General features: G+C 38.1%; 1 protein-coding gene across 10 annotated transcripts in view; it reads left to right on the forward strand.

Moving 5' to 3' along the window:
- PLAAT1 (phospholipase A and acyltransferase 1) overlaps positions 1-25,095 on the forward strand; it is an 81,217-nt gene that overhangs the window by 10,345 nt on the left and 45,777 nt on the right. For 9 of the 10 annotated variants that reach the window (XR_010116701.1, XR_010116700.1, XR_010116702.1 and 6 more), the window contains exons 2-3: positions 10,482-10,620; positions 17,813-18,078. Coding sequence is in view for 6 of the 10 variants with exons in the window: in XM_063621990.1 (XP_063478060.1) it covers positions 10,482-10,620; positions 17,813-18,078 (405 nt within the window). In the remaining 4 variants the exon portion in view is untranslated. Of the gene's footprint in view, positions 1-9,550; positions 9,566-10,481; positions 10,621-17,812; positions 18,079-25,095 lie in introns of those variants that run through there. The other variant, XM_063621995.1, reaches the window with a different exon arrangement.

The raw sequence follows: 25,095 nt of genomic DNA on the forward strand, positions 1-25,095 counted from the left end.
GTATTAGAGACCAGAACCACATTGAACTACTGGAAAAGAATATAGCCAAACCCTTTCCAGGGAGAGACTGGAAGCTGGGCTGATCCTGGGCACTACAGCAGCTGACAGAGCTTACAAGGTTTGAAACCTCCCTTTGTTTTTTTGTGCTTGAGGGAAATCCTCCAATGCCTTTTCCCTACTATTTTTCAGACACAGTGATTTAAGAGCCAAGCCCTTTTAAAAGGATGATAAAAGTTGAACATTAGGTGTATGACACAAGCCCCTCACTCCTTGGGACCATACTAGGAGTTGGGGTTTCCTTCCTGATTATAAGGCTCTGTGCATAGGGTGGGGTTTTTGCATGAGTGTATCTCCACTTTTCCTACCATTATTGATGTGGATATTTTCTTCTTTGTCTAGCGTGTAGGAGTCTTTCAGCTGGATTCTGCCTTGTTTTTGGAGAGAAATGATCTGTGCGTAGGTGTTTCCTTAGTGTGTTTGTAGGAGAAGGGATAGTTAGGGAGCCTCCTATTACACCATTTTCCTGAGGTCCCCTTATTGTGTTTTTTTTATTATTATTATACTTTAGGTTTTAGGGTACATGTGCACAATGTGCAGGTTTGTTATATATGTATCCATGTGCCATGTTGTTTTGCTGCACCCATTAACTCGTCATTTAGCATTAGGTATATCTCCTAATGCTGTCCCTCCCCCCTTCCCCCACCACAAACAGTCCCTGGAGTGTGATGTTCCCCTTCCTGTGTCCATGAGTTCTCATTGTTCAATTCCCACCTATGAGTGAGAACATGCGGTGTTTGGGTTTTTGTCCTTGCGATAGTTTACTGAGAATGATGTTTTCCAGTTTCATCCATGTCCCTACAAAGGACATGAACTCATCATTTTTTATGGCTGCATAGTATTCCATGGTGTATATGTGCCACATTTTCTTAATCCAGTCTATCGTTGTTGGACATTTGGGTTGGTTCCAAGTCTTTGCTATTGTGAATAGTGCCACAATAAACATACATGTGCATGTGTCTTTATAGCAGCATGATTTATAGTCCTTTGGGTATATACCCAGTAATGGGATGGCTGGGTCAAATGGTATTTCTAGTTCTAGATCCCTGAGGAATCGCCACACTGACTTCCACAATGGTTGAACTAGTTTACAGTCCCACCAACAGTGTAAAAGTGTTGCTGTTTCTCCACATCCTCTCCAGCACCTGTTGTTTCCTGACTTTTTAATGATGGCCATTCTAACTGGTGTGAGATGGTATCTTACTGTGGTTTTGATTTGCATTTCTCTGATGACCAGTGATGATGAGCATTTTTTCATGTGTTTTTTGGCTGCATAAATGTCTTCTTTTGAGAAGTGTCTGTTCACGTCCTTTGCCCACTGTTTGATGGGGTTGTTTGTTTTTTTCTTCTAAATTTGTTTGAGTTCATTGTAGATTCTGGATATTAGCCCTTTGTCAGATGAGTAGGTTGCAAAAATTTTCTCCCATTTTGTAGGTTGCCTGTTCACTCTGATGGTAGTTTCTTTTGCTGTGCAGAAGCTCTTTAGTTTAATTAGATCCCATTTGTCAATTTTGGCTTTTGTTGCCATTGCTTTTGGTGTTTTAGACGTGAAGTCCTTGCCCATGCCTATGTCCTGAATGGTATTGCCTAGGTTTTCTTGTAGGATTTTAATGGTTTTAGGTCTAACATTTAAGTCTTTAATCCATCTTGAATTAATTTCTGTATAAGGTGTAAGGAAGGGATCCAGTTTCAGCTTTCTACATATGGCTAGCCAGTTTTCCTAGCACAATTTATTAAATAGGGAAGCCTTTCCCCATTTCTTGTTTTTGTCAGGTTTGTCAAAGATCAGATAGTTGTAGATATGTGGCATCATTTCTGAGTGCTCTGTTCTGTTCCATTGATCTATGTCTCTGTTGTGGTACCAGTACCATGCTGTTTTGGTTACTGTAGCCTTGTAGTATAGTTTGAAGTCAGGTAGCGTGATGCCTCCAGCTTTGTTCTTTTGGCTTCGGATTGACTTGGTGATGCGGGCTCTTTTTTGGTTCCATATGAACTTTAAAGTAGTTTTTTCCAATTCTGTGAAGACAGTCATTGGTAGCTTGATGGGGATGGCATTGAATCTATAAATTACCTTGGGCAGTATGGCCATTTTCACAATATTGATTCTTCCAACCCATGAGCATGGAATGTTCTTCCATTTGTTTGTATCCTCTTTTATTTCATTGAGCAGTGGTTGGTAGTTCTCCTTGAAGAGGTCCTTCACATCCCTTGTAAGTTGGATTCCTAGGTATTTTATTCTCTTTGAAGCAATTGTGAATGGGAGTTCACTCATGATTTGGCTCTCTGTTTGTCTGTGATTGGTGTACAAGAATGCTTGTGATTTTTGTACATTGATTTTGTATCCTGAGACTTTGCTGAAGTTGCTAATCAGCTTAAGGAGATTTTGGGCTGAGACAATGGGGTTTTCTAAATATACAGTCATGTCATCTGCAAACAGGGACAATTTGACTTCCTCTTTTCCTAATTGAATACCCTTTATTTCCTTCTCCTGCCTGATTGCCCTGGCCAGAACTTCCAGCACTATGTTGAATAGGAGTGGTGAGAGAGGGCATCCCTGTCTTGTGCCAGTTTTCAAAGGGAATGCTTCCGGTTTTTGTCCATTCAGTATGATATTGGCTGTGGGTTTGTCATAGATATCTCTTATTATTTTGAGATATGTCCCATCAATACCTAATTTATTGAGAGTTTTTAGCATGAAGGGTTGTTGAATTTTGTCAAAGGCCTTTTTCTGCATCTATTGAGATAATCATGTGGTTTTTGTCTTTGGTTCTGTTTATATGCTGGATTACATTTATTGATTTGCGTATGTTGAACCAGCCTTGCATCCCAGGGATGAAGCCCACTTAATCATGGTGTATAAGCTTTTTGATGTGCTGCTGGATTCTGTTGCCAGTATTTTATTGAGGATTTTTGCATCAATGTTCATCAAGGATATTGGTCTGAAATTCTCTTTTTTGGTTATGTCTCTGCCAGGCTTTGGTATCAGGACGATGCTGGCTTCATAAAATGTGTTAGGGAGGATTCCCTCTTTTTCTATGGATTGGAATAGTTTCAGAAGGAATGGTACCAGTTCCTCCTTGTAACTCTGATAGAATTCAGCTGTGAATCCATCAGGTCCTGGACTCTTTTTGGTTGGTAAGCTATTGATTATTGCCACAATTTCAGAACCTGTTATTGGTCTATTCAGAGATTCAACTTCTTCCTGGTTTAGTCTTGGGAGGGTGTATGTGTCGAGGAATTTATCCATTTCTTCTAGATTTTCTAGTTTATTTGCATAGAGGTGTTTGTAGTATTCTCTGATGGTAGATTGTATTTCTGTGGGATCGGTGGTGATATCCCCTTTTTCATTTTTTATTGCATCTGTTTGATTCTTCTCTCTTTTCTTCTTTATTAGCCTTGCTAGCAGTCTATCAATTTTGTTGATCTTTTCAAAAAACCAGCTCCTGGATTCATTAATTTTTTGAAGGGTTTTTTGTGTCTCTATTTCCTTCAGTTCTGCTCTGATTTTAGTTATTTCTAGCCTTCTGCTAGCTTTTGAATGTGTTTGCTCTTGCTTTTCTAGTTCTTTTAATTGTGGTGTTAGAGTGTCAATTTTGGATCTTTCCTGCTTTCTCTTGTGGGCATTTAGTGCTATAAATTTCCCTCTACACACTGCTTTGAATGTGTCCCAGAGATTCTGGTATGTTGTGTCTTTGTTCTCGATGGTTTCAAAGAACATCTTTATTTCTGCCTTCATTTCATTATGTACCCAATAGTCATTCAGGAGCAGGTTGTTCAGTTTCCATGTAGTTGAGCGGTTTTGAGTGAGTTTCTTAATCCTGAGTTCTAGTTTGATTGCACTGTGGTCTGAGAGACAGTTCGTTATAATTTCTGTTCTTTTACATTTGCTGAGGAGAGCTTTACTTCCAACTATGTGGTCAATTTTGGAATAGGTGTGGTGTGGTGCTGAAAAAAATGTATATTCTGTTGATTTGGGGTGGAGAGTTCTGTAGATGTCTATTAGGTCCACTTGGTGCAGAGCTGAGTTCAATTCCTGGATATCCTTGTTAACTTTCTGTCTCATTGATCTGTCTAATGTTGACAGTGGGGTGTTAAAATCTCCCATTATTATTGTGTGGGAGTTTAAGTCCCTTTGTAGGTCACTCAGGACTTGCTGTATGAATCTGGGTGCTCCTGTGTTGGGTGCATGTATATTTAGGATAATTAGCTCTTCTTGTTGAATTGATCCCTTTACCATTATGTAATGGCCTTCTTTGTTTCTTTTGATCTTTGTTGGTTTAAAGTCTATTTTATCAGAGACTAGGATTGCAATCCCTGCCTTTTTTTGTTTTCCATTTGCTTGATAGATCTTCCTCCATCGCTTTATTTAGAGTCTATGTGTGTCTCTGCATGTGAGATGGGTTTCCTGAATACAGCACACTGATGGGTCTTGACTCCTTATCCAGGTTGCCAGTCTGTGTATTTTAATTGGAGCATTTAGCCCATTTACATTTAAAGTTAATATTGTTATGTGTGAATCTGATCCTGTCATTATGATGTTAGTTGGTTGTTTTGCTTGTTAGTTGATGCAATTTCTTCCTAGCCTCGATGGTCTTTACAATTTGGCATGTTTTTGCAGTGGCTGGTACCGGTTGTTCCTTTCCATGTTTAGTGCTTCCTTCAGGAGCTCTTTTAGGGCAGGCCTGGTGGTGACAAAATCACTCAGCGTTTGCTTGTCTGTGAAGTATTTTATTTCTCCTTCACTTATGAAGCTTAGTTTGGCTGGATATGAAATTCTGGGTTGAAAATTCTTTTCTTTAAGAATGTTGAATATCGGCCCCCACTCTCTTCTGGCTTGTAGAGTTTCTGCTGAGAGATCAGCTGTTAGTCTGATGGGCTTCCCTTTGTGGGTAACCCGACCTTTCTCTCTGGCTGCCCTTAACATTTTTTCCTTCATTTCAACTTTGGTGAATCTGACAATTATGTGTCTTGGAATTGCTCTTCTCGAGGAGTATCTTTGTGGCGTTCTCTGTATTTCCTGAATCTGAATGTTGGCCTGCCTTGCTAGATTGGGGAAGTTCTCCTGGATAATATCTTGCAGAGTGTTTTCCAACTTGGTTCCATTCTCCCCATCCTTTTCAGGTACACCAATCAGACGTAGGTTTGGTCTTTTCACGTAGTCCCAAATTTCTTGGAGGCTTTGTTCATTTCTTTTTATTCTTTTTTCTCTAAACTTCCCTTCTCGCTTCATTTCATTCATTTCATCTTCCATCAGCGATACCCTTTCTTCCAGTTGATTGCATGGGCTACCGAGGCTTCTGCAATCTTCGCGTAGTTCTCGATACTTGGCTTTCAGCTCCATCAGCTCCTTTAAGCCCTTCTCTCCATTGGTTATTCTAGTTATCCATTCTTCTAATTTTTTTTCAAAGTTTTTAACTTCTTTGCTATTGTTTTGAATTTCCTCTTGTAGCTCGGAGTAGTTTGATCATCTGAAGCCTTCTTCTCTCAACTCGTCAAAGTCATTCTCCGTCCAGCTTTGTTCCGTTGCTGGTGAGGAACTGCGTTCCTTTGGAGGAGGAGAGGTGCTCTGCTTTTCAGAGTTTCCAGTTTTTCTGCTCTGTTTTTTCCCCATCTTTGTGGTTTTATCTACTTTTGGTCTTTGATGATGGTGATGTACAGATGGGTTTTTGGTGTGGGTGTCCTTTCTGTTTGTTAGTTTTCCTTCTACCAGACAGGACCCTCAGCTGCAGGTCTGTTGGAGTTTGCTAGAGGTCCACTCCAGACCCCGTTTGGCTAGGTGTCAGCAGCGGTGGCTGCAGAACAGCAGATTTTCATGAGACCACAAATTCAGCTGTCTGATAGTTCCTCTGGAAGTTTTGTCTCAGAGGAGTACCCAGCCAAGTGAGGTGTCAGTCTGTCCCTACTCGGGGGTGCCTCCCAGTTAGGCTGCTCGGGGCTCAGGGACCCACTTTAGGAGGCAGTCTGTCCATTCTCAGATCTCCAGCTGTGTGCTGGGAGAACCACTACTCTCTTCAAAGCTGTCAGTCAGACAGGGACATTTAAGTCTGCAGAGGTTCCTGCTGAGTTTTTGTTTGTCTGTGCCCTGCCCCCAGAGGTGGAGCCTACAGAGGCAGGCAGGCCTCCTTGAGCTGTGGTGGGCTCCACCCAGTTCGAGCTTCCTGGCTGTTTTGTTTATACCTAAGCAAGCCTGGGCAATGGCCGGCACCCCTCCCCCAGCCTCGCTGCCGCCTTGCAGTTTGATTTCAGACTGCTGTGCTAGCAATCAGCGAGATTTCATGGGCATAGGACCCTCCGAGCCAGGTGCGGGACACAATCTCCTGGTGTGCCGTTTTCCAGGCCCGTTGGAAAAGCGCAGTATTAGGGTGGGATTGACCCGATTTTCCAGGTGCTGTCTGTCACCCCTTTCTTTGACTAGGAAAGGGAACTCCCTGACCCCTTGCGCTTCCCGAGTGAGGCAATGCCTTGCCCTGCTTTGGCTCGCGCACAGTGTGCTGCACCGACTGTCCTGCACCCAGTGTTTGGCACTCCCTAGTGGGATGAACCCAGTACCTCAAACGGAAATGCATAAATCACCTGTCTTCTGTGTCGCTCAGGCTGGGAGCTGTAGACCAGAGCTGTTCCTATTCAGCCATCTTGGCTCCACCCCCCATTGTGGTTTTAATTTTGCATTTTCCTAGTGACTAATGGCTTCCTTGACATCTATGTATTTTCTTTGGTGAAATTAGTCTGTTTGCATTACTATAAAGGAATATTTGAGACTGCATAATTTATAAGGAAAAGAGATTTAATTGGCTCACAACTCCATAGGGTGTACAGGATGCATGGTGCTGGTATCTGCTTCTGGTGAGGGCCTCAGGAAGCTTACAATCATGGTGGAATGCAATGGGGGACCAGGTGTACTCGATGAGAATGGGAAAAAGGGGTGGTGGGAGGCACCACACTCTTTTAAACAACCAGATCTCTTGTGAACTCAGTGGTCACCAAGGGGTTGGCATTAGCCATTCATGAGGGATCCACTCCCATGATCCACATGCCTCCCACCAGACCCCACCCCCAACACTGGGGATTACATTTCAACATGATATTTGGCAGTGATAAATATCCAAACCATATAACCTACATTCTAATTGTATTGTTTGCTTTTTTATTGTTGAGTTTGAGAAGTCCTTTATATGTTCTAGATACTAGTCCTTTCACAGATATGTGGTTTGCAAATATTTTCGCCCACTCTGTAGTCTTGTCTTTTCATCTTAGCAGGATCTTTTGTAGTACAAAAGTTTTTAATCTTAAGGACTATCAATTTACCAATTTTTCCTGGTAAGGATCATACTTTTGGTATCAAGTCTGGGAACTCTTTGTCTACCCTAGACCCTAAAAATTTTTCTCCTGTGTTTTTCTCTGTATTTTGTGGTTTTACATTTAAGTCTGTTATCCATTTTGAAATAATTTTTGTATTAGGTATGAAATTTAGGTCAAAGTTTATTTGTTTGCCTATGGATGTCTAATAGTTTCAGCACCAGTTGTCAAAAATCTTTTATATAATAGTGTATGACCTTGACCAGTTAAACTACCTGCCTGGTTTTGTTTCCTTTGTCTAAAAATGAGGAGATTGGACTAGGACTAGATGGGTATCATTTAAGCTGCATTCTTGGAAGTTCTGGGGTCCAGGAAGCCTCAATAGGAGCAGCAATGTGGGTGAGTGGTGAGTAGGGCTCTCATGTTGTCCCTGACTTCATTCAGGGCAGTGCTGCTTTTTAGGTTTTATATTTTATGGTTCTATTTGATATGTGTTTTGACATGGTACCCACTGCTGTAAACAAGTTTGGAAACCATTAGATTAGATAATATCTGAAGTACCCTTCTGTAGTCCATTGCTATGATTCTAAGTGTTCAGTATCATAACTCACTTTTTACGTTGCATATTAGCCTTCAGATTCCTCTGTTAGTTTCTTGCGAGTTTACTCTTATGAAATCTTATTTCTCTTTATAAATATGATAGACTTTATGAAATCGATCAACTTAACAGTTTATGAATCAATTTATATGTCAAATTGAAAATTTGTTAAATATATTAGAATTTTACAGTTGAATCATTTATTTCACAGAATTATCATGCCTGGAAGAGAGCATAAGGAACTAAAATCCTACATAAACCATGTACCAATCTCAATGTCTCTCTTACCATCCACCTGTCTGGCTCTTGCCAATTCACAGAGCATTTGCAACAGTTTTTTTATCAGCTCCCAAAGGGTTACTTGCAACAGCTTTTTACCAGCTCCCTAAGGGTTACTTGCAACAGCTTTTTACCAGCTCCCTAAGGGTTACTTGCAACAGCTTTTTGAGATAAACAAAATCAGGCTTATGTGCTCATACCTATTTTCAACATGAGGAAACAGACTAAGATCCAGTGACCTGCCCAAAGTTACAGAACTAACAAGTATCAAGTAGAAGACTAAGAGAAGAGTTCACATGATTAACACCTAGTCAAGTTATTTTCCCTTTATGTTTTATATATTAGGGTTTCAGTGGGTATTTTCCAAAAGTTGATATTTGCTACTTTAGCTTTTTATCTATAAAGTGGGATGATAATATAACACACTCAAATAGTTGCATGTTTTTTCTTTTTTTCAATTAAATAGGGTTGAGATAGTACATTTGAAAAAAAATTGCACTAGAAAGTGCTCCCCATTCAAATGGTGGTTATTATTTTATACTTTGGCTGCATCTTGGAATCATAGCAGGCAGCTTTGTGTGTTTGCTGATTCCTATTCATGGGAAATGTGTTTGTTTATATCACAGTGTATTATCTATTTTTCCTTTTAATACCCATGTGGCCAAATTATGAACTGCCATATTAATAAGACGCAAACATATTTGAGAGGGTGGTTAGACTTAATCGTTTTCATAAAGTTGTTTTAATAGTTATTTTTCAACAGATGGACAGCTTACATTTGGCCACGTTTCTGTGACAGTGTGATGATTGAACTTTTCAACAGATGGCATACAAACACTTGGGAAAACACCCTTCTAATATTAATTGTTATAAAAAAGACTCTTAGAGTGCCAGAAAAATGATAGTCTATATTCCCAAGTCCTTAGTCTCTGCTATTATAATTATAATTTAGATGATTTGGAAGTTTCTATATTTGGTGCTTGGATTTGTTTTGTAAATGAGCATATATATCTGCATTAGAGTGAAATGATGAGGAACACCCTGTTGTCAATTAGAGATTCAACATAGATACAGCATTTAAATCCTCCATTGTTTGTTGATAGATGTACATAATCTCCTCTTGCTGAGTCATTCTACTTCTATTCCGTACATAGAAAATGTAACCTTTCATAAGAATCAACTGTCAGATACTTACGTGTTCTTTCTAAAAAGTATTGACTTAAAAAAAATGACCAAACTTAGAATTTCAAACATGTTCAACAATGTGATGAACTACCCAGCTTTCCAAGTTGTCCTGTGTCTGCTGTTGACCACCTAGCATGGCTTCTGGAATCAGTAAGTGAGGAGTCTGACAATAAGTGGGGCAGGAAGGAGAGTCATGAAAATCTGTGATGGCATTTATGATTGTTATAATGACAAAGGGCATTTACTGATATTTAGTGGGTGCAAGTCAGAGTACCTATACATGCTACACTACGTAGTATAGTTTTAAACAATAAAGAAATATTCCATGTCCTACATTAATTTGAACATCTGGCTGGACATCCATCTGAGCCTGGAACCTAACTTTGCTTAAATGAAATGACAGAGTAGATTTTGTAATACATGGTATTTTTGCAGAGTTTTAGTACTCACAAAATATTAGATGTTAGCATCCACCCCTACCTCTGCTTCTTGATTTTACTATACTGCTGTATAAAAGGTTGAAAGACTTCTGATCTGATTTTATTGCTCCTGAATTCTGACTTTTTCATGCTAAATAAGTGCAAGCATATAAACCCTTTTTTATATCCTTTAGTATAGTCATCGACTGAACATTTACTTAGTAAACAGATATTGTAAATTTACTTTCCTATTTCCCCTTTTTATCCTAAATAGACCATTTTTAAATATTTAATCCTTGATATTTTTAAAATCTGTGTAAGTTATATTATCCAGGGATTTCTAGATTGAAAGAGAAAATTACAGAATGCTTGTTATTATAAAGGGGCTCTGAAATTGATCAGGATGAGAAGCATTACTATAGAAAATTAAGTAATACAAGACAAATTATTTCTCTACTTGTCCCCTTGTGCACACATAATTCAGTGTTGGAATCATTCAAAGAAAAGGACAGGGTCGTGATTCTAAGTCTTTAATATAGAATGCAGTCTCAATAAATTCTGTATCATTCTGCTTTTATGGATGTCTTAAACTGATTTTCTTTTGGCAAGTCGTATTAGTTAGCTTTTCTTTGTATTTGTCATTACAGATGGCGTTTAATGATTGCTTCAGTTTGAACTACCCTGGCAACCCCTGCCCAGGGGACTTGATTGAAGTGTTCCGTCCTGGCTATCAGCACTGGGCCCTGTACTTGGGTGATGGTTATGTTATCAACATAGCGCCAGTAGGTGAGGTTTATTTCCAGTGGCTCCTGGGAGCAAATTTTTAGTATTCTTGTTACAGGAAGGAATCATGGGTGAAATAATAAACAAAACAAAATAGAAATAAAATATAGAAAGCAGATAAATCCAACTAATCTAGGTTTAGAGAAGGATATTCTAAAACCAAAGCAGCGTTGAAGAAATCACAAAGGCCAATTCACATGAAATTTTAAAACCTCTGGATTTAAAAAATCACAATTAAAAAGTAAATAACCAGCTGGGGAAAATATTTGCCACAAACATGGCAAGGTTCAGTGTCTTTATGTATCACACAAATAGGTTATTTCAATTTATTCAACACCTATTTATAGATCACCTCATATGTTCTGAATGCTATTCTAAGTGCTGGCGGTATACAGACGTCTCCCTGCATGTTGGAGTTTACATTTTAGTAAGTGGGGACAGACCATGAGCAAGTTACGGAAGTGTTAAAATTGTGATAAGTGATACAGAAAAAATAAGAAGGTAGGATGAGGAGTGCTGAGGGCAGAAGGTGGTGGGTGGAGATGCTGTGATTTTAAATGAAATGGTCAGGAAAATTTCTTAAGAAAGTGACATTTGAGGAAAAACGTAAAAGAGGTAAAGAAACCGGTCAGATGCTATCTAGAGAAAGAGTATCCCAGGTCAAGGGGACAGCAGACACTAAAACCTCAACAAGCAAATGGATAAAGAATTAGGAACAGTTTGTAAAAGAAGAAAAGCAAAAGCTAATGCACCTTTTGAAAAAATTTCAACTTTCTGGCCTAGGAATTGTAAAATAAACCAATAAAATATTTCGTACCTATCTCATTAGCAAAGGTTAAAAAGTGATAACGATCAGTGTTGATAAGAATATAGTGAAATGAACATAAAGGTATTGTTGATGGTAATATAAATTGATAAGGACTAGGACCTTAAAAGGGTTCGTATTCTCTGACCCTTTAATTGTACTTCTAGGAATCTATTCTGGGGAAACATTCAGAGATTAGACGAGCATTTCTGTATAAAGATATTCACTTCTGTGTCATTTATAATGGTTAAAGTAGACAATGGCATATTTTCAATAGTGGAATGATTAAATGAATTAAGATTTAGCCACATAATATTAGTTATCTAATATTCTTTACTGAGGAATCTTCATTACTTCATGGAGGGAAACTGCAGAAAGAGCAGAGGTGGTTCTGGCCTCAGAGATGCCTGTATCTAGGAGTTTAACCACTATTTAGACTCTCTGTCACACATCTGCATTTTTTTCTATATGCTGTCTTCATTTTCCCAGACTATGTCTCTTTAAAAAACTAAACTGATGACCATAAGCAGCTTTAGGTTCTGACTCTTAGGTTCTTTTGACCCAACACGAAAGAACTAACTGTAACTACCTGTTACAGTTAAAGAATCACGGAGACAGACTCCACCATCGCTCCAGTGTGAGCCCCATGTTCATCGCTGGACTATCACTGTGCCCGAGAGAATGGAATACTGTGATTGGCTCAGACATAATTGTTTCCAGGAATAAGTAGGCAATGGTGGGATTTGGTGCTGGATAGATATAAATAACAGCATCCGTAACAGCCATAAAAAATCTTATATCTGGACATGTTTTATTGCAGGGAAGATGGTCTTAATATGATATTTATTTGAAAAAGATTAACCATATGCTTAGTCATAAAGCAAGTCTCAATAACGTCAAAAAAAACTGAAATCATACCAAGCACACTCTTGAACCACAGTGCAATAAAAACAGAAATGAATACAAAGAAGATTTCTCAAAACTATATAAAAACGTGGAAATTAAACAGCTTGGTCCTCAGTATCGATGTGTGATGCTTAATATCTAATGTCAACATGATTGGATTGAAGGATGCAAAGTATTGTTCCTGGGTGTGTCTGTGAGGGTGTTGCCAAAGGAGACTAACATTTGAATCAGTGGGCTAGGAGAGGCAGAAACACCCTCAATCTGGGTGGGCACCATCTAATCAGCTGCCAGTGAGGCTAGGATAAAAGCAGGCAGAGGAACGTGGAAAGATTACACTGGCTAAGTCTTCTGGCCTACATCTTTCTCCCGTGCTGGATGCTTCCTGCCCTTGAACATCCAACTCCAAGTTCTTCAGCTTTTGGACTCTTGATCCTACACCAGTGGTTTGCCAGGGGCTCCCAGGCCTTTGGCCACAGACTGAAGGCTTCACTGTCGGCTTACCTACTTTTGAGGTTTTGGGACTCGGACTGGCTTCCTTGCTCCTCCACTTGCAGATGGCCTATTGTGAGACTTCACCTTGTGATCGTGTGAGTCAATACTCCTTAATAAACTCCCTTTCATATATACATCTATCCTATTAGTCCTGCCCCTCTAGAGAACCCTGAAGAATACAGGTGGAAAATGAAATGAGGGCAGAAATCAAAAAGTTATTTGAAATTAATGAAAATAGAGACACAACTTACCAAAATCTTTAGGATGCGCCTAAATCAATGTTAAGAGGAAAGTTTATAGCACTAAACACTGTCATTAAGAAGGTAGAAGGAGCTCAGATTAACAACCTAATATTGCACATAGTGGAACTAGGAAAAAAAGAACAGACCAACCCCAAGCTAGCAGGACAAAATAAATCTAAAATTGGAGAAAAACTGAAAGAAATGGAGATACAAAAATCCATACAAAATTAACGAAACAAAGAATTTGTTTTTTGAAAGGATAAACAAGATTGATAGATTGCTATCTAAATTAACAAAGGAAAAAAGATCCAAAGAAGTGCAATCAGAAATGACAAAGATGACATTATAACCAGTCCTACAGAAATTCAGAAGGTCCCTAGAGACTATTATGAACACCTCTATACATACAATGTAGAAAATTTAGAGGAAATGGACAAATTTTGAAACATACAACCTTTCAACACTGAACCAGGAGAAAAGTGAAAACCTGTACAGACCAATAACAAGTTCCAAAATTGAATCAGTAACAATAATAAAAAAAAATACTACCAACCGAAAAAAGCCCTGGAGCAGATGGATTCACAGCCAAATTCCAGGAGGTGTACAAAGAACTGGTACCAATCCTACTGAAACTACTCCAAAAACTCAAGGAGGAGGGGCTCATTCCTAACTCATTCTGTGAAACTAGCATCATCCTGATACCAAAATCGGAGAGACACACAAAAAAAGAAAACTTCAGGCCAATATTCCTGATGAATATAGATGCAAAAATCCTCAACAAAAGACCAGCAAACCAAATTTGGCAGCACATCAAAAAGTTAATTCATAATCAAGAAGGCTTTATTCCTGAGATACAAGATTGGTTCAACACACAGAAATCAATAAATATGATTCACCACATAAACCCTTTGAAAACCAAAAACCATGTGATCATCTCAATAGATGCAGAAAAAGCCTTTGATTAAACACAACATCCCTTCATGATGAAAATCCTGAAGAGAATAGGCATTGAAGGAACATACCTCAAAATAATGAATCATTTATGAGACACCCACAGCCAACATCATACTGAATGGGCCATTCCCCTTCAGAACTGAAGCAAAATAAGGGTGTTCACTCTCTCTATTCCTGTTCAGCATAGTACTGGAAGTTCTAGCCAGAGCAGTGAGGCAAGAGACAGAAATGAAAGGCATCCAAATAAGAAAAGAATAAGTCAAATTACCTCTTTTTGCTGAATATTTGATTCTGTACCTAGAAAGCCCCACAGACTCCACCAGAAGCGTCCTGGAACTGATAAACAACTTCAGTAAAGCTTCAGGATACAAAATCAGTGTACAAAAATAAGTAGCATTTTTATACACCAGTAACATTCTAGCTGAGAGCCAAATTAAAAACACAATTCATTTACAATAGCCACAGATAAATAAAATACCTAGGAATACATCCAACCAAGAAGGTGAAAGATCTCTACAAGGAGAACTATAAAACACTGCTAAAAGAAATCAGAGATGAGACAAATAAATGGAAAAACATTCCATGCTCACGGATTGGAAGAAATAATATTAAAATGTTCATATTGCCCAAAAGCAACCTACAGATTCAACACTATTTCTATCAAGCTACCAATGCCATTCTTCACAGAATTAGAAAAAATATTCTAAAATTTATATGGGACCAAAAAAGAGCCCGAGTAGCAAAAACTAAAAAGAAGCTGGAGGCACGTTACCCAACTTCAAACTCTACTAGAAGGCTGTAATCAAAATATCATAGTACTGGTACAAAAACAGACACACAGACCAAAGGAACAGAATAGAGAACCCAGAAATAAAGCCAAGCACCTAAAACCATCTGATCTTCAACAAATTCAACAAAAATAAGCAATGGGGAAAGGTCTTCCTATTCAATAAATGGTGCTGGAATAACTGGCTAGCCATATGCATAAGAAAAAAAACTGGACCCCTACCTTTCACTATGTACAAAAATTTACTCAAGATGGACTAAAAGTTTAAATGAAGAACTCAAACTATAAAAGTCCCAGAAGAAAACCTAGGAAACATCCTTCTTGACCTCAGCTTTGGCAAATAATTTATGTCTAAGTCTCCAAAATGAATTGCAACAAAAACAAAAATGATGAGTGAGGCCTAAGTAAACAAAAGAGCTTCTGCACAGCAAAAGAAGTTATCAACAGAGTAAATAGTCTACAGAATGGGAGAAAATATTCATAAACTGTACATCTGACAAAAGTCTAGTGTCCAGAATTTACAAGGAATTTAAATTAATCAACATGTAAAAAATAATTTAATTAAAAAATGGGCAAAGACAGGAACAGACACTTCTGAAAAGAAGACATTCAGGCAACCAACAAACCTATGAAACAATGCTCATCATCACTAATCATAGAAATGCAAATCAAAACCACAATGAGATACCATCTCACATCAGTCAGAATGGTGATTATTAAAAAGTCAAAAAAAAAACAAAACAGATGCTGGTGATGTTGCAGAGAAAAGGAAATGTTTATACACTGTTGGTGGGAATGTAAATTAGTTCAGCCACTGTGGAAAGCAGATTAGAGATTTATCAAAGAGCTTAAAAGAGAACTACCATTTGATCCAGCAGTCCTATTACTGGGTATATATCCAAAGGAAAATAAATTATTCTACCAAGAAGACACATGTACTTGAATGTTCATCACAGCATTATTTGCATAGGAAGGACATAGAATCAGTCTTATTGAAAATATTACTAGCAGTTACTTCTGGATGGTGGGATAATGGGTGATTCCTGTATACATTTATATGCTTTGTTTTTCTGTATTTTATAAATGTTTAAAAATGAGCACAAATTAATTTATTAACAAAAAGCGTATGCAGACCAGGCGTGGTGGCTCACGCCTGTAATCTAGTACTTTGGTAGGCCAAGGCAGGCAGATCAGTTGAGGTCAGGAGTTCAAGACCAGCCTGGCCAACATGACGAAACCCTGTCTCTACAAAAAATACAAAAATTAGCCAGGTGTGGTGGCAGGCACCTGCAATCCTAGCTACTCAGGAGGCTGAGGCAGGAGAATCACTTGAGCCCGGGAGATAGAGGTTGCAGTGAGCTGAGATTGTGCCACTACACTACAGCCTGGGCAACAAAGCAAGACTCCATGAAAAAAAAAAAAAGTGTATGCAGATAACAAATAAATAACCTGGAATATTTTCCTCAGGTTATGTTTAAAGATAAGTATTTATAGAGCTAAGTTTTATTATCTTGGGAACTTCTGAGACTTTTTAATGAAGTGGTTTTTTGCAACATTTTAAAGTATTTGCCTCTTGTTTTAGAATATTATAAGTGAAAATGACAAATGATATTTATGATTCAGAGCTTCCAGAGTCTAGCGGTTAATACTAAGCAACCCTCTACATCTGCATTATCTCTGCAGTTTTCATACCTGGAAAATAATATGAGATTTTCATGCTGTTTTCTTATTTTCATGCCTTAAATTCCATATTATTGTGGTTTGAGCATTCAGCTTTGATCCTGTAGATTGATATTCAATTATATTGTTAACTACTGTGATACATTTTCCAAGCCAGTTTACCTCTCCAAATTTTAATTTTCTAATTTTTGCATGTGGTTATTAAAAATATGTTTAGTAATTCTAACTGGGATATATATGCTCTGAGGACTTATAATGTGTGAGAACTTGCAATGTGTAAGATGTTCACTGGAACATCTCACATTCTGTGAGGAAGACAGACAGAAGGATAGTGGAAAATAAGTTTTGCTTTTAGTCATTACTAAAAGAGAAAGTTTCTAAACACTAGTTATGTGGAGACTCTTTCTCTCATGATTGACCTGAACATGGCCAAGCATAGCAGTTGTAGGCAGTTTGACAAGGACTGGAGCCTGGCTTTAGACCTGTACCCTGAGGAATCATCTGTCCAACCTCAAGTACTGACATTGTCAGGCCAAAGATACAGTAGTTCCTGGCAGACTAGGCAAATGCTTATGAGCAGAGGCAGCCAAGGTGGAGTGGTAGGGCATAGGGCATTGTCGTAAGTGGGTAGGTCACTGCCTGGGGCCATGTCTGGTAGACAGTGCCTACCAAGTTAGCTTCAGGCTCAGGACTTAGGGGGCTTTTTTTTTTTTTTTGGCCAAAGGAACTGGCAGGAAAAAAGCAGGGCCCCAGCCTGACTTCAGCCATCCTATCACAGGACTGAGGTACCATGCAGGTTTCGGAATAGGAAATTGGACCCCAAATTGATGCCTAGTTGAAAAACAAGTTTCAGACGCTTAGGGAGCTTAGACACTAGGATGAGCCTACTAATAACAGTGTACTCTACAGTATTAATTTGGAAGGGTTCAGATGCTGAGCAAAAAACTGCTTTATAGGAAAAGTGGACAATAATCTTATCTGTATCTATGTTAGACACACATACCAACATCTCTAATAATATAATACCAATCTACAGAGAATTTATTTCCCAAGGATGAGTAGGGTATTCTCATCCAATTTGTTCTATGGGAACATCATACATTTTCAAAAAGTTTTTCTTATATTCTCACTCATACAATAGTGAGTAAGTGTTACTGCTAAGTTATAGAATAACTGCTTAAGGCTGATGAGATTAAATGACTTTGGTTTGATATTAAGTTAGGAACAGGGCTAGGTTTAGACATGCCAGCATTTCCAAAGTCTTTAGATGGCATTAGAGTTCATTGGACTGGGTCACTATACCTTACTAACCAGAATTCTCCTTTATAGATGGCATTCCTGCATCCTTTACAAGCGCCAAGTCTGTATTCAGCAGTAAGGCCCTGGTGAAAATGCAGCTCCTGAAGGATGTTGTGGGAAATGACACCTACAGAATAAACAATAAATACGATGAAACATACCCCCCTCTCCCTGTGGAAGAAATCATAAAGCGGTCAGAGTTTGTAATTGGACAGGAGGTGGCCTATAACTTACTTGTCAACAACTGTGAACATTTTGTGACATTGCTTCGCTATGGAGAAGGAGTTTCAGAGCAGGTAAGTTTTCTTTAGGAGATATTCTTACATTGAGAAAAGAATAACATTGGCAATGATAAGGTTCCCAGGCCTCAAACCAAATGAAAAGAACCAGAAAATATGAGAATACTGAAGGATAGAGAAGGGACTTGAGTTGTCCAAGGTCCTGCAACAAGTTAATAACCAAACTGAGACTAAAACATGAATATTATGAATTTTGAGCTAGAAGGGACTTGAAGTAGAATCAAGACCATGGCATTCTTCCAATCTTATTGCCTTTAGTCTTTCTTTTTTTTCCTGTTACAGCAGTCTCACATCAGTGATCTCATATACTGAAAAGAATATGCTAGAAAGGATGTTGAGTTTTTTGAATGGGAGTTTATTTACCAATATCACAGATGGTTGTTCTTAAATTATTTTTCATTGGTGGACAGAGGCTAACTAATGACATATCTTAGTGGGCTTGTGAATGTTTTCTCTTTGCTTGCAATTGCTAATTTCAATGAAATTTTGTGCCTTTAAGTAGATCCTTTGATTCACTGAGCTTTTGGATGACTTTTGATAGATTAATTGACTTTATTTTTAAAGTACTTTACAATTTTTGTCAGTTACTACCGTTGTTTTGTAGTATGACAAATTTCTAGCTAACAGCATGTTCGTCTTTTCCCTGCCTGTTGTCCTGTTGTCCCACCAGTCCAGTAAGCTGAAAATGAATATTAAGGTGATAAAAGAGAATGGATATATAAAACTACTATCAAAAGAAAGTCCTCTTCATCCAAAATACATATAAAAGTGTTCATCTAAAATATTAAAATATGAAAAATAATTTAATAGATTAAACTCCAGGATGTTGTTACCTATGAAAACTTTTTAAAAGGCAACTAAAAATTTGAAGGATAATACCATAATATTTTAATAATTCACATTTATTGAAGACTTCCAGTATTTGAAATGGTGGATCAGTTATACATTTCTATCCTAAGTAAGAAATGAGGTTATAATTCTTCTCACAAAAGCTTGGAAAAATAGCAGCTATAAGAAGGCTAGCAAAGCCTCGTGTTATCTAAACCTTGCACTTCTTGAGCCTAATTTTTCAAAATCCTACTTGTCGTGCCCTATACCCATGATTCAAATTTATTGTGGTTTTGATTTGCATTTTCCTGATGGCTAATGATGTTGGGCATCAATTTATGTGCTTATTGGCCATTTGTATATCACCTTTGGAGAAATGCCTATTAAGATTATTTGCCCATTTTTTTTGTTGTTGTTTGTTTGTTTCTTTTTTTTTTTTTTTTTAGATGGAGCCTTGCTCTGTTGCCCAGGCTGGAGTGCAGTGGCATGATCTCAGCTCACTGCAACCTCCACCTCCTGGGTTCAGGCTATTCTCCTGCCTCAGCCTCCCAAGTAGCTGGGATTACATGCATCTACCACCATGCCTAGCTAATTTTTTGTATTTTTAGTAGAGACTATGTTGGCTAGGCTGGTCTCATGTTGGCCAGGCTGGTCTCAAACTCCTGACCTCGTGATCCACCTGCCTTGGCCTCCCAAAGCGTTGGGATTACAGGCGTGAGCCACCGCGCCCGGCTGTTTGCCCGTTTTTAAATTAGTTTATTTGCCTTTTTATTGTTCAGTAGTAAGTTTTCTTTATGTACTCTGGATAGTGGACCCTTTTCAGATACGTATCTAGAATACATATTTTTCATCAGGGAAATGCAAATCAAAGCCACAATGAAATTTTGCTTCACACCCAATAGGATTGCTATAATACAAAAGATGGTAAGTGTTGGCAGGGAAGTGAAGAAATTGGAACTCTCGTGTCTTTCTGGTATGCATGTAAAATGATATAACTGCTTTGGAAACCAGTCTGGCAATTCCTCTAAAATTAAATGTAGAATTACTATATGACTCAGCTGTTCTAATCCTAGGTATGTATCCAAGATAAATGAAACATATGTCCACATGGAAACCTGCACATGAATGTTTATAGCAGCATCAGTTCTAATAGTCAAAATGTAGCAACAACTCAAATATCCATCTAATGGGCAATGGATAGACAAAATGGGATATATCCATACAATGTAATATCTTTCAATAATAAAAAGAAATGAAGTACTCATACATGCTACAGTATGGACCTTGAAAACATTATGCCAAGTTGCCTACTTAGCCAATCACAAGAGACTACATATTATATTATTTCATCTATATGAGATGCCTAGAATAGGGAAATCTATAGAGACAGAAAATAAATTAGTGGTTGCCTGGGGCTGAGGGGGTTGAGGCAAATGAGGGGAGACTGCTAAAGGGTAAGAGGTATCTTTTTGGAATGATGAAATGTTTCAAAATTGTGATTGTTGCACAAGTCTATGAATATACTAAAAAACATTGAACTACATTATTTCAGTGGGTAAGTATGTGGTATGCTAATTAGATCTCAAATTTTTTTTTTAAATAAAAAGGTTTGGGAAAATGGGAGATAGAACATAATGAAAGGATATATTTGTTTTCATTAGGAAATAATTGGAAATTCATTCTCATTAGGAAATGTATTAACATAATGAATGTTCTGCTCACATTTAACAATAAATCGCTTTTGAGCTAGAACAGAGGGTACACACAAATTCCTGCTCACTTTTGCGTTGAAAACTAGTGGTGTAGATAGGAAATAGGTTCCATTCCTCTTCTTTGTTAATGACAAAGTTTTTCACTGCACTAACCAAGGAATTTTTATTTGTTTACTTATTTTATTTTTGGAAATGAGGAGATGTTAGTCAAAGGGTAGAAAATTTCAGTTATGCAAGACAAATAAGTTCTGGAGATGTACTGTACAACATAGGGCCTATGATTAATGATACTATGTTGCCTACTTTAAAATTTGCTAAGAGGTTAGATCTTATGTTAAGTATTCTTAGCACAAACCAACAGAGGGAGTGGGCGGAAGCTTTTGGAGGTGATGGATAAGTTTATGGCATTGATTGTGATGATGGTTTCATGGTGGAGGTGATGGATAAGTTTATGGCATTGATTGTAATGATGGTTTCATGGGGGTATACTTATCTCCAAATACATCAAGTTGAACGCATTAAATATCTACAGCTTTTTGCATGTCAGTCAGTCTTCAGTAAAGTGGTTACAAATAAGCAATATTTTTTAAATGTTAAATAAAAAGAGAGCCATCTTCTTACTTGACTATAACTTGCAATCCATCATCATTTCACCTTTCACATCTAGACCCAAGACCCATGAAAAATTAGTTTTTCTTCAACAAATAGTAAGAACCTGTCTCTGGCAGGTTCTGATGAAGATGATGCAGTGACAGCCTTAAGAGTCTACCTAAGCTTTGGTGTTCACGGACCTCAGTGAGAACCCCATCGTCACCATTATTAGTGGAGTGTCCTTGGACCCACTGTTTATCAGTCTTCTGATCAACACAGGTCGTTTGAAAGATTTTGGAGATATTTGAGGTCTCTCAGCATACTGTATTATGTATTATCCATCCCAATAAATAGCATGCCCATAGTGGATATTACTTTTCATAACAGTATCCAGGAATTTTATAGATCTTTGTTAGCATAGTTTATAAAATCTTGATCTAGCAGCAACTGGATTATATGTTACTATCAATATCTAATAGTATTACTACTAATAATAGCTAATATTAGGTTAGTTTTTTGAATCCCTTTAAGCTTAGGGCCCTTGAGCTTAGAAATGTTTTCTTGGGGAATGGCTATGTATTTCCCAAGTTTAAAAACTAGTAATGCACAAAAAAGGTGAGAAGGGTAGGATTATGATTTCATCTTTTTTTCTTCTTCGTGCTTTTCTGTATTTGAAAAAAAAAATAGATTCAATTTTCTAGAGCAGTTTTTAGCTTCATAGCAAAATTGAGCTGAAAGTATAGAACTCTCTCCTCCTTCCCCACCCAGTGTAGCCATCTCCTTCATCAATATCTCACATCATTACCATACCATTGTGAAAATTGATGAACCAACATTAATACATCATTATCAACCAGAGTCCATAGTTTACATTAGGGTTCGCTGGTTGTTATGAATTCTATGGTTTGGACAAATTTAAAATGACACAGTCCATTATTATAGTATTATAAATAATAATTTTCCTGCCCTAAAACTCCTGTGCTCCACCTATTCATCCTTCCCTCCCTGCAAATCCCTGACAACCATTGATTTTTTTTTTTTTACCATCTCCATAGTTTTCCCATTTTCAGAATATCATGTTGCTGAAATCATGTAGTATGTGGCTTTTTTCAGGTTGGCTTCTTTCATGTAATAATATGTATTTAAGGTTTCTTCATGTACTTTTGTGGCTTGATTCCTCATTTCTTTTTAGCACTGAATGATATTCCATTTCCTTGATTTACCACAGCCTATTTATCCATTCAACCACTGAAGGACATCTTGGTTGCTTCCAAGTTTTGGCAATTATGAATAAAGCCTCTATAAACCTCCATGTGCAGGTTTTTATGTGGACATTAGTATTCAGCTCCTTTGGGTAAGTACCAAGGAGCATGATTGCTAGATCATATGGTTAGAATATTCTTAGTTTTGTAAGACACTGCCAAACTGTCTTCCTGAATGAGTGCATCATTTTGCATTTTGCACTCTCAGCAATGAGAGTTCTTGTTGTTCCACATCCTTGCCAGCATTTGATTATCAGTATTTGGAATTTTAACCATTTTAATAGGCATCTTGTTTCAGTTTGCAGTTGCCTAGTTACATGTAATTTCGAGCATCTTTTTACATGCTTCTTTGCATATGATCTTTGATGATGTGTCTCTTGATGATCTTGCCTATTTTTTAATTCAGCTGTTCATTTTCCTGTTGTTGAATTTCAAGAGTTCTTTATATATTTTAGATAACAATCCTTTATCAGATTTGTCTTTTACAGTTGTTTTCTCTCAGTTTGTGTCTTATCTTTTATGTATTTTTCAAAATTTCTAAGAACATATTTTACTCTCATAGACCAAACAAATTATGAAAATGTCTCTATCTTTGTCAAAGATGGCCCACACTCTTCAGTAGGCCTGGACAAGGCAACACATGAACACATCCTGATGGTGCTTCAGTGCATATGACTGCAGCCTTAGGAGGCCTTAGGAAAGAGCGTTTTTATAAACCTGCCACACATCTGTGTCCCCGCTACACTGCTGTCTAGACACAGCCACTCCAGGTTCAGCTAATGTTTCATTAGGCCAGGTACAGATCCCCAGAATGAGGCCTTTATTATGGCCCATGGACAGAAAGCCCTCTAAAGGATAAAGAATGCAGAGTTGGATTTGGTGACCTTGTAATCCACAGTAAGCCATGAAGTAAAAGTTCTTGTTCATGTTGGTTCACCAAGAACATCCTGAGATGTTGTAATCTTGCACGTCACATCCCATTACTCCTAACTCCAGTGGGTTGTCCCAATTACATGAGATTCATTATCTAGAATGAGACTTGAAATAAATGAACATTTGGAATTGGGGAAGCTGTCTTAAAGTGGCACTAATTAAAGTGGCTTTATGATCATGATATCTGGCCTGTGTCATCTCTAGGGATTTTGGTTTGGGATCAGGTTGCCCGTCCCCCAACCAGGCCTCTGAAATTTGTCAGCTTTCGTTAACATCTTGTGTTTCTAGTGGCTGAAAGATACCTAGTCAGTTAGGTCTGCACCTAGCTGGGGCCACACCATCTATAGGATCCTGCCATTTTCCAAGGGCCGTAACCTGCTACCATTTGACACCTCTGTTTAAAGACACTGATTGCACCTTCGTTTTTTTTTTTTTTATTGACTACCCCATTTCTCTCTATTAGACCTTTTTGGGATATCACTATCTGCTGGAATTGTACTAGGGTTGGGCTTGATCCCTGTCTAATTAGTGACTCTTCCCCTTCTTTGGGATTTTATCTTATATCCTGCATCTCCCTGCCTCTTCTCCCCCGCTCCCCCAATATGGCATGTGGGTAGCTCTGTGCTACAGTGAATTCTGATTATCTCCTAGGAAATAGTTTAGGTAAGGATTAATTAAAATATAAGTAAAATAGATAAGAAATCAAATAAAATCAAAATTATAAAGTAAAGCAGGATTCGTCAGGGCTAGTGCCAAGTTCTTTGCCCTTACCATTCTCCCTGGCATCTGGGGGTTGGAGCAGAGACAGTGGGCCACAATTACAGGCCTAGTCTCTGCCCACCACAGGATGGTGTAGTGGAATGAACACATGCTGCAAACACATGGAGCTAAGACTCCTGTTGTGTCCCTCTTTCCTGGCCCTGGCCCTTGTGACTGTTCATAACAGGGAAGCTGCAGTTAGGGAGGTAGCATTGTGTTGCAGTAATACGTGGGTGGCAGGCTCCACGGTGGAAGGCTGTGGTTAGACAGAGAGCATGCTCAAATATGACCTGGGTTAGGCTTTCCAGCTCTTAGACTGGTTCCCCAGAGTCATTTGGGAAAAATATTTTGCTTTATTTGAAAGGGCTGATTCTTCAATCCCAGAGAGAACAAATGTGTTCAGAGTACCTGATAATTCTGAAGTATCTGAATGTGACCTTTGGGTCATCAAATTGCACTCAAACCCATTTGAATGGAAGGCAATATTAGTTGAGTGCCAAGAATACCATGAATATTCATTAGTTCCCTCATCATCATGATGATTAATACCCTTAAAGCTATAAATGTCTGAATTCCTTTATGGACAATTGATCTTGAGAGTGGTTTGTCTACATGAGAAATTGATTTTTGACATGATAGTTAACATCAGTATTGGCTTTTTTTGAAATTTGTTTATCAGAAGAGAAATTGTGTCTACCAAATAAGAGCTTATGGGTATTTAGCTCAGATGATATCCCTGAATTATTTGCTATTTGACATCCCTGAAACACACACACACACACACACACACACACTCTCTTACACGATACTTACCCTGGTGTAGACCCAGCCAATCCAAAGTGTTTATTTAAGGGGCAGGAGCTGCATAGGAGAAGAACGTGCATTTTGGAAGACTCAGCCTATAAACATCTTCGTGGAATGATCTCACG

This window comes from Symphalangus syndactylus, chromosome 17, assembly GCF_028878055.3.
Source record: "Symphalangus syndactylus isolate Jambi chromosome 17, NHGRI_mSymSyn1-v2.1_pri, whole genome shotgun sequence".
NCBI classification, from domain to species: domain Eukaryota; kingdom Metazoa; phylum Chordata; class Mammalia; order Primates; family Hylobatidae; genus Symphalangus; species Symphalangus syndactylus.